Source organism: Camellia sinensis, chromosome 1 (genome assembly GCF_055761805.1).
Source record: "Camellia sinensis isolate YWXY chromosome 1, ASM5576180v1, whole genome shotgun sequence".
Lineage (NCBI taxonomy): Eukaryota > Viridiplantae > Streptophyta > Magnoliopsida > Ericales > Theaceae > Camellia > Camellia sinensis.
This window is the reverse complement of record NC_138961.1, coordinates 216,402,134-216,412,347: the sequence shown is the minus strand read 5'-3', so window position 1 is coordinate 216,412,347 and position 10,214 is coordinate 216,402,134. Positions and strand designations below refer to the sequence as shown.

The following is a 10,214-nucleotide window of genomic DNA, read 5'->3' as shown; positions in this document are numbered from 1 at the left end:
ACCAACTCGAGATTAAACCCACATTGAGATGCTGGACACACGAAAACAGTCACTTTCCAAGCAATTAGGCAAAAGTAATCAACTTTTCAATATGATATATGAATGATAAAACCTCTAGGAAGTAAAAGCCTCTCCCTTGGTAAGGGCTCAAGTTGAAAGTCAAATTCTGTCACAACCTAAATCATCCCTATTCACACAACAGTCATTCAAGCAGCATGGCTATACCAATATCCATAGATCGAGTCTTCACCCCTAATTTGCACCATTTTTGGAGAAGTCTTGAGATAAAACCAGTATAGGACACAACTATATAGCCACCAAAAAGAATACAAATTATATATACTAATTTAATACAACAAATGTACACTTCTCAACATTTACATAGATTTGGAGATGTATACATACATTCATACACATATTTACATTAATTAACAGAAAAGAGATATCCGTCAACCTCCCAAACCAGACGAAGGGCTAAAATGACGATCACATGAATATTCTTTTGTGTCATGGCTGGATGCAAGCAAATTGACCTGTGTAGAGACCTATTGATATTAATTGTTCTAAAGGAGAGCTTCCAAAGATAACAACACAAAGGACAAGAATGCATAAAAGTTACCTTGATGATATCCGACTTTGAGCTGGGATGCGTAAAGGTTGCTAAGATAGCCATTTGAAAATCCTGGTTTTAGATTCCCAAACAAACAAAAAGAGCAGAAATATATATGCTCAGATTCTTATCTCAACAAGGAAAGAATATGAATATTTTACTCCTAGAAATATTCATGATGTTTATAGAGGGATGATAACTCTTCAAACAACAGGGGTTGAACAACTTTTGCAGAACTTCCAAGTTCAAAAGAACTATAATGCTATTATGATAACACATTAAATTTGAAGCAGAGATAACTTACTCTAAAAGGATCACCCCTTAAGGATTGCACAAACATTGAGTTTCCCGAGCCCCTACCCTGCAATGAACAAAATGCACGTGACATCTTCAAAATGGCAGTTATTAACAAGTAGTGAAGAGCGCAGACATGGTTATGTTTATGTGAGAAATGTACACCTCCAAATAAACATCCCTAAGTCGCCTTCCAGTTTGAGCACAGCAAACTCGAACAACAGGTTCATCACAACTCCCACTGATGATATAGTCCCTTCCATTCATGTAATATGACCGAGTATAATTGTGGGCACTTCCTGTTGAAGGCAGATCAAATTTTGTGTGAAGTCTCCCATCTACCGCCATAAGCTGTTTAACCTGGTACCTTAACAGCTGTTAGTCCCAATCTTGTACCATCAAAGAACACCATTTATGGTTATTCTACACTAGAAAACTATAGTGCAAATCTTATTTCAAGAGCAATACCTCATTATCCACAGCTGACACAAGCAGATGGTGGTCATCAGGTGAGAAGCAAACCATTACATTTCCTCTTGAGCTTGAAACTGTATAGCAAGGTTGTAGAGGTTGCTGCCGAAGGTCCCACATCTTGACATCATGGTCAAAGGATGAAGTAACAAATATGGAAGGAGAGTGGTGAGCAAATTTAGCAACATTAATGGGTCCTCGATGTATATCTTTGAATAACTGTAAACACTTTCCACTGTCAATGTCATACAGCGCAACATGTTTCGAGTAACCACTAGTAAGAAACTGTTCATTCGTTGAATTGACATGAACAGATGTCAGCTGCTCAAAGTTACCAAAAGTAACATTACTGGGAGAAGCATAGCCATCCGCAATATTCGGCAGCATATGGTTAACGTCAAATAATCTCAAGGAACCATTATCTGAACCAGTAAGGAACTGATTATCCAATTCAAAAAAAAAAAAAAAACAATTATTAGCAATTTCCATCTGATAAAGGTCACTTTGAATGCTGTAATAGTAAAAATTGAAGTGCTCTTGTTCAGAACTAGTGGATACTGAATATTCAAATAATGAAGTTCAATGATTTTAAGAGAATGGAGAGTGTTGTTCAAGGATAATTGCATCAAAATGCTCCTCTGAAGCATTTGTTCATAAGCCTATCTCCACAGACCAGAGTTTTCTGGTTGCGTTGCTCTTCTTTTTATATTCAACAGTATTTTTTCACAGAGAGAGAGAGAGAGAGAGAGAGAGAGAAAGAGAGAGAGACTTTGCCTCGAACACACCTGATGCATATAAAGAATTATTGCTGTAATTTGATTAACAAAATTTGATAAAAGATGGCAAACATGGTGAACCAGATTGGGTTTTGATTCTTAAATCTAAGGCATGTATCCTACAGGAAATGGAAAGCATTTCAAGTGCATTTTGCATCATAACATTTGGCTTTAAATATATATATGTATATATATTGTGCTTCTAGACAACATAAATACCCTTAAAAAAAATTGGGAAACTAACTGCACAGTGGGTGCAGTAAAAAAATTTTACAAAAATATGAAAAAGTTTATACATTTTAATAACTGAAATAATATACTTTTTCATGTTTTTGTAATTTCTTTTTGCTGCACCTACTGTGCAATTATTTCCCCAAAAAAAATTGGAAACAATCTAAAAATGCCAAAAAGGCACTACCTACAAGTCAACTATTCTCTCTATTTTTTTGTGCGTCTTTTCATAAAAAATAAAAAAGCCAACTAAAATAGTCACTTCCCAAAACAAAGTGGAAAGCAAGATTCTGATATAATACAAAAAAAAGTTAGAAATATGCATCTAAAGATAGTTATTGGAAAGCAAACTGAATTCTCCATCATATAATTTACTAAAGTTAACTTCATGCATACCTTGGATGGATACTTCTTAAGCCAACAGAGGCCCAGAACACTATTCATAGGTCCAAGGGATGGGAGATAACCAACAATATGCCCATTCTCATGGTTGAGAACGACTATTTCCCCATCTAGAGTTCCGAAAACCATAAGACTAGAGTTTGATGGATGATACTCAAACTGCCTTGGCCGAAGGCTCTTAACTTCTTCTTTGATAATGTGGCAAATGTTAGACACTGGATGTAAGAGCGGCCATGCAGAAGACCCAAGTTTGGCAGCACAAAGAGACCTAGAGTAGAAATGTTGGCTTTTTCTATAAGACAGCGGCTGCCTTGGCCGGGATGAGTTTTGGTGGTGAATTCTACTCACTCCAGTTTCACGCATATGTAAAACGCTGACAACACTCTCTTTGTGCTGTCGTCTATATGGTAAGAACTCATAATATTCCGAAAAGATAATCTTGGCCATTTCCCTTTCCAACTTTCTGATTGGCAGATTATCTAAAACGGCCAAGCGAGGCAATGAGACAATCATGTACTCCCTATAATATTTCTCAAAGCAGATAGGCGAAGGATGATGTGAAACATAATTCTTGAATGTGGTAGAGGCATCCTCTAACTCGAAGTTGTAGTTAAGTGCACTAGTAGGAGATTCATCTCCGTCTTGAGTACGCAATTTGCTAAAAGCAACCTGCTAAAAAGATTTGAAAATCCATTAGCAAGAGATAGTTTCTTGTTGAAATAGTAAAATCGACAACTTCACTAGAGAAACTATGTTTTAACCTCAATCGGCAAATTAGACTTTCCATTCCAGACAGCAAGGGAATCGGATGATTGCTCCACTAAACCTGGTGTTTGAAGATGACCTGAAAATTCAACCACACAATGATCCAATGAATCTTCAGTCATGCTTTGAGTCTCACGAACCATAAACAAATAACAAATAGATTACAAGTTCCTGTTCATGCCTTAAATGTACAATTTTTTCTTCAAATACCTGACTCAGTTCTGTCACAATCAAGATCTGTTTTTGCACTGGATGACACCGGGCAAGGACCAGTCCCTTTGCAACACAAACAATTTTGAAACCGGAGTTCCACCAATGAAGGAATTTTTGACAAGGCAGCACTAGTTGTCCACAGATCAGCAACTCTTGTTTCACACATTGAAAGACGCTTCAGATTCGGCAAGCAAGCGAAACAATCCTTCTGCATACTTGTAAGAGAAGTACAAAAGTCCAGATTAAGGGTGTGTAGTTGCTTGAACATTCCCACTATGTAGAGCTCTCGGATCTCAGAAGACCTCAGGTTCAAAACTTGGCAAGACAAACCACCCTGGGAAGGATCCCTGGAGAAATCCCAAATTGATCAAGGAGTTAAAATCAATAACCTTAGATTAGTAGAAACCATCAATTTAACTCGTTATTAGCCCAGACAAATATTTTCTATTCCTACTGCTCGATTTGAGTGTTACAAAAAAATTGTGCTGAATGTCTGAAAACTCTCTTTGCCTCATTTTTAAAATTTTCACATAGAGAGCGACAAAGGGTAAACTGGAAGATTAGCAAAATTTAAACTATATTCATGATTAATGCACAGGAACTCTAGATCATTTGAAAGTATTAATGTTCAGGAAAGCACTGACACAGAACAGAAGAAGTCGTCCACAAGTGACATATCCTTGAGATCAACGATTCGGAGCTTTGAATTGATCGTACGCAACAAAGACATAACATGATCTTTGTTTATGGCACAGTGTGATTCCTGAATTATGTCAACTGCATCAATTTCAGAAGAGTCAATTGCCAGGAAAACATCGATAAGTGGAGAGAAATCGGCATCCTTTAGGTCATCCAATATAATGACCATATTACACTTCTGGTAAATGGATTTCTGAGTCTTTGCCTGAGTGATAAGGAAAAATGTTAGTCAATGCAATAAACTTCATCACGCTCAACAGAAAAATGGTGCAAGCTATAAAGAAGTAAAAAACTGAAGTTCTGTAACCAGATGGAAAAAAATTAATGTCATAACAGTATAACAAACAGATGGGGTTCATTTGCATGGGTATAGTAAGAGAAGACTCATATTTCATTGTCGAAAGAACAGAAAGTGTGACATCCTACCAATTCAGTACTTCAAGACTAAAAGAATAGTTATCCATACCCCCTACGCATTGTGAAGGGAAAAAAAAACTATAACAAAAATCCAAAGCATAAGTAACTATTGATATCATAAATCTTTTCATCCTCCAGCATAGCTTAATTTAGTAAAAAGACAATAAAGGATGACCTCGTAAAACCATGTTAAAACTGTTGAATTCGGGAGCACCTCTTGTCTCTTGCAAGAATCAAGATACCTAGCACCCAAATCAATGAGAAATGTGCATTAAGAAAGCATCAAAAGGAATACAAATTGCAATATCAATCTAGGTTCATTAGTGTATAGAAAACAGAGAAAGCATTAAAATAATAAAAACATTGAAGCTATCCACTCTTGACAATTATTTTCCTTCATTTTAGTTATATATATAATGCAGTTCATAAGAATCAATGGTTAGAAACTGGTCCACATATGAGAAATGACAGAGGTAGCAATGATTAGCAAGAAAATTAATAAAAAATTATTTAATAAGGTCCACTTATTTGCACACCAGTGACAAGTAACTCAACTCGAATTAAAGGTGCCACAAGAATAAAATGCATTTATGATTAACAAAGGATGTGGCTCGAGCAAAATAGCAGAAAAACATTCAAGCAACAGATCCCAAGGAAAGGAAAATACACAAAATTGCTTCATTACTTTTCAAGGGGTTTTCATCACTTCATCTTCTCTCTGAAAGAAGGCGAAAAGCTTCATGCATCCAAACCTGATCAAGTATGATCCTTCAAATGGAAAAAAGAGCTTCCCTTCAATTTTGAAGGGCTGTCATCTTTTCTTTTCTATGTTTTTGTTTCCCTTGTTCCAAAAGCATATCAAGTCTTATAGGCTGAAAAGCATAGTTGTCAAATAGAAATTGAATCGTGAATCGAAATGGCTTCGCACCGAGTCGTGAATCATCAATCGTAAAGATTCGGTCACTTCTATTAAATTACTTTAAAAAATATATTTACACACTTAGATGTTAAATATATCTTAGGAATACGAAATATTTAGACTTAAGTCAATGAAAATGTTGTTTTGAATGATGATTATATGGTTTAATAGATAAGAAGTTAATAAAGATTACTATGTAAGATCACCATCTTACATTTTCCATTTTTTAGATATTTCTTATCAACCATTCTTAATAAAGACAATAAACAAAGACAAATTCTCAATTTTCAAAGTAACAATAATTTGACAACGATATTGATATTTGGACAATAAGCACACATACTTTTTCAAGTAACAATAACCAAATAATAAGAAAGCATTATTTATGATCTTTTTTCTAAAACATTTTAAAATGTACAAGTGACCTCACCCATGTAATATTTAACTATATTTAATTTAATAAAATAGCAATAGATAATTTACGGTGTAAGTTACTTTAATCTTGAATATCTTTAGAAGATATATTATGATTTTTTAATAGAAAAAAAAAATGAGAAGAAAGCTTAAAAACATATTGGGTCTGACTCAATCTGATTGGATTCTATTAAAAACTCCATAATCACTAAAATAATAATAAATCATGTATATATATTGATTATTTTGGTACTAAATGCTGTTAGAGATTGTGTTATGTCACTTTCAATAAAAAGATAGAGAAAGAAAGAGTTGAAAATATGTCAAACACAATAGTTTCAAGAATTGCATGAATCGCAAAAGTGAATCGAATCGTGAATCGATTGTGAATCGTACGATTCACTTCCAAAATAGATTCCCTCATAGGTTTGTATCGATTTTGCAAAAATTACAAACCAAATCGTGAATCGAATCGCAAATCGAATTGCGAATCGTAAGATTCTGATAACAGAGCGCAATAAACACATAAGAATTTAATCGTATAATACTATATTTGCTAAATCAATTAGGAACTTTGCACACAGCTTGTCTCTTATACTTGGTGTCATCTTGTTAAACTAGTAAGATCTTCATGAATGGTGCAACTACCAAGATGCTAACTTACTGGCAGACTTGCCAATGAATATTGTGTTGGGCCACACAAGGACGTGTATTTTTAAATGGATTTTGAATCCAAATTTGTTTCATTCATTCTCATTATTTTTCTTCAAAATGGCTAATCTCTAACAATTCCTATCCTTTTTTCAAAAAATTAATTGAACTACTACTAAAATATCCTATATTTCAACTCATTTCCATATAAACATTTAAGAGACTTTCTCATTGTATCCGTGTACAAAACCCATGTTGGATGGGTCGTACATGAGTGCATCAAGGCATAAAAGCACCAAATTTACTGTGTTGAGCCTCTCCATAAAGTTCTGTTCTGCTGATGGGTATCTCCTTGCCAACCATTTTGACTAGCACTTCATTCTTAAACCTCTTTTTTCTTTTTCTTTTTCCCCTCTTCCCCATATAATTATTTATTTTCTTCATCTAATTGTTCATTTTATGTACCTACCCTGTTTGTTTCTTTTTTATTGTTTCTTTATTTAATATATATATATATATATATTCAAATAGTTGTTAAAATCTAATTAGACTTCTTCTCCAGTAAAGTAACCTTTATAGCCATCCTTTTTTCTTTTTCTTTTTTTTTTGGATCAAAGAGGCAGAGGTTTATATAAAAATGATGTTGCTGACAGTTTGGCTAAGTATGCAGAGGGCTCTCTTATGATATATACTAACATGCTCACTTTTGTTCTACCTTTTGTAAATCATGACAAGCATGGGAAATTGAGTTCTCCACTGCTATCTATCAACAACAACATTTCCATATTCTACAGCTGGCACTAACATACTAGAAGCCTCCGCTTTTATGACGGACTTGGGATTTAAGAAATTAAAAATTCAAGGCTACAAAATCACAGAAGGATTGGCTTGGACCATGGCTCATGGATTTCAGGACATTGGCCCAGGAACCATTTTAGGTATTTTAGTTTATGTTTGAACTTTTTACAAAAATATGTAAAAAAAAAAAAATTAAAAAGAATGATGTGATAATTTATAGTGATTTTTTTGATTTTTTTTTTTTTTTTTTAACTAAAAACTCTAGTCTCCAAAGGAGGAATAAACTATGTTTTTGGCTTTAAAAAGCCAAAGTAAATGACGCAGACAGGTTGTTTTTCTGCTACAATAATAGAGTAGGGGTAATATAATATTTTTTTCAAAAAAAAGAACAAAAGATACAAAACTCTCTCCTTAACAAAAATAAAATAAAATTAACAAAGGACAATTACACAATAGTGAGGTACTTAAAATTAATTATAAATTAATAAAAAAACTATAATTATAATTATTAATATTTATAATATTTTTTACTTTTCGTAATTATTTTTTTTCTGACATTACTGTTAGTTAGTTTCCCCAATTAAAAACTACCAAAGGCTTAAATTATAATTATTATTTTTAAATTCTAATAAAATAAAAGTTACTAAATAAACAATTGCCAAATCGCACCTAATTCATTCGATTTCAATCAAATGAGGATTGTTTGTTTATGACAAGGTACTTTATTTAGCCCTAATAAATCCATTACAAAATTTCACGAGTTGTGATAGTACAGAGGAGTCGAATAACAAGACAGACACACGAAAAATAAGAGAAACGAAAGAAGACCAAAGGAACAAATCAAGGAACAAAATTTATAAGAATATTGATAGATTGATTGATAATCAAATTATTATTTCTTCACATTAGCCATTAGTTAGTCAGTCTCCCTCCGCCAGTCAATCATATGATCATCTATCTACCGATCAAAGAAATTTGTCAACGAATCAAACAATTTCCCGATCATTAAATAATATTACATAATCGTCTCAGAGGTTATATTGACAAAAGTACTCAAAATCTGCCACCACACAGCTTCCACAAACCAATGTAATGAAGCAAGACTGCTCAGTCCACAAAAGATTAGGCAAATTATAGAAGAAAAGACCGTAAAAACAACAAACGAGAGAGAGAGAGAGAGAGAGAGAGAGAGAGACCTGGCTTCGAAGCTGGAGAGGGGGAGAGACATGGCCGTTCTTCAAATTCTCAACTGTGGCGGACAGTTTCAGCTACAAGGAATATATATATATATATATATATGAAATTGGGGGTGTTGGGAGGAGTTTTGAATAGACTTGAGCAGTAACGGGAGTGAGTGAATGAAGTATCGTTTGGATTACGCCCAAGTCCACTGCTCGTCTTAGAAAGGATTGAGACTCTCCACATGGTGGAATCATCTCCACTGTTGGTTTTTATAAAGGGTGGTTCAAAAATATATTCATGTAAAAAATACTCCATATAATTCGATTTTAAATTTATATTTATTATTTAATATTATAAAATAAATATAATTTTATCATATGATTATTGATACATTAGTTTGCAGATATATAATAATTTTATCATATGATTATTGATATATAAGGGGTTGTTTAGGATGTTTTAAATAAGTGCACTTTTTGACTTTTTGGATTAAAAAGTTGAGGAAAAAAATATAGTTGTTTGGATTAACTTTTTGATTTTTTATGAAAAATATATATTAAAAAATTGTATAAATTAGTGTGTAGGGAAAAATTAAGATTGAGAGTTGTACAGCCGTAATTTTTTACTTTTGATGCATTGTGATAACTTTTTAACTTTTTGATTTTTTTGCCACATGCCAAACTTGACCTAAGTTTGCAAATATATAATCAATTATAAAACTAACAACATAAAAATAATATCGATCATGCATATAAAATAATTGGACTTTCATAAAATAATAATAATAATAATTTTACTCAAATTACTTTACTTCTACTTTATAAATTTGTCATTATTAATAAAATTAATTGGTGAAAAGTCTATTAGCAAGTGGATTTAATTTAGAGGCTAAAATAGCCTCAAATAAAATAAATGAATAAAAAGTCAAAAATATATATAGAAGCAAAACCTATAACCAGCCACAGGACGGTAGGTAGGGGTGGCCAACGGTTTATCTGATCTGTAAAAATTGCCTAATTTGTTCAATCCGTATATAAATGGGCGATTTCACAAATATAATGTGGGCGGATACGGTTTAAAATATGACATGTTTGTGGGTTGCGGGTTTAACCCGCACTCGCAAGAACCCGTCCTCAATTATTATTATTATTATTATTATTATTATTATTATTATTATTATTATTATTATTATTATTATTATTATTATCATCTTATCTTAATCGTTAATTTCATTCTTATATCCCATCTAGATATTTTTGCCCAAAACAAAATACCCTTTATTCTTTGAACTTACTCTAGCATTACATTTGCTAATAATATTATATCAACTGAAACTGAATAAATATTGATTATATTATTATTGTTACATAAC

At 32.8% G+C, this 10,214-nt stretch overlaps 1 protein-coding gene across 2 annotated transcripts; it reads right to left on the bottom strand.

The window, feature by feature from the left end:
• Window positions 1-311: 311 nt before the first annotated feature.
• Window positions 312-9,127, bottom strand: LOC114316334 (protein DWD HYPERSENSITIVE TO UV-B 1). Of its 2 annotated transcripts, XM_082895068.1 has the most exons (11): window positions 8,857-9,127; window positions 5,054-5,120; window positions 4,407-4,666; window positions 3,760-4,109; window positions 3,546-3,628; window positions 2,779-3,453; window positions 1,373-1,813; window positions 1,070-1,264; window positions 915-971; window positions 620-682; window positions 312-533 (listed from the first exon to the last, which is right to left on the bottom strand). In XM_082895068.1, the coding sequence occupies exons 1-11, from the start codon at window positions 8,886-8,888 to the stop codon at window positions 450-452; spliced, it is 2,307 nt and encodes a 768-aa protein (XP_082751194.1). In that variant the 5' UTR covers window positions 8,889-9,127; the 3' UTR covers window positions 312-449. The 2 variants fall into 2 exon arrangements, with proteins under 2 accessions (XP_082751194.1, XP_082751197.1); XM_082895071.1 differs by lacking the exon at window positions 5,054-5,120 and having other exon boundaries at window positions 8,857-9,085.
• Window positions 9,128-10,214: the final 1,087 nt, after the last annotated feature.

What these genes read in the sequence shown, in the direction of transcription:
- LOC114316334 (XM_082895068.1), bottom strand. Translation starts at nt 8,888, where the DNA reads ATGTCTCTCCCCCTCTCCAGCTTCGAAGCCAG. An exon ending in CTCTCCAGCTTCGAAGCCAG is followed by an intron (nt 5,121 to 8,856) that starts GTCTCTCTCTCT and finishes TTTGGGTGCTAG; the next exon opens with GTATCTTGATTCTTGCAAGA. An exon ending in TAAGGGGTGATCCTTTTAGA is followed by an intron (nt 683 to 914) that starts GTAAGTTATCTC and finishes ATCTAAAACCAG; the next exon opens with GATTTTCAAATGGCTATCTT.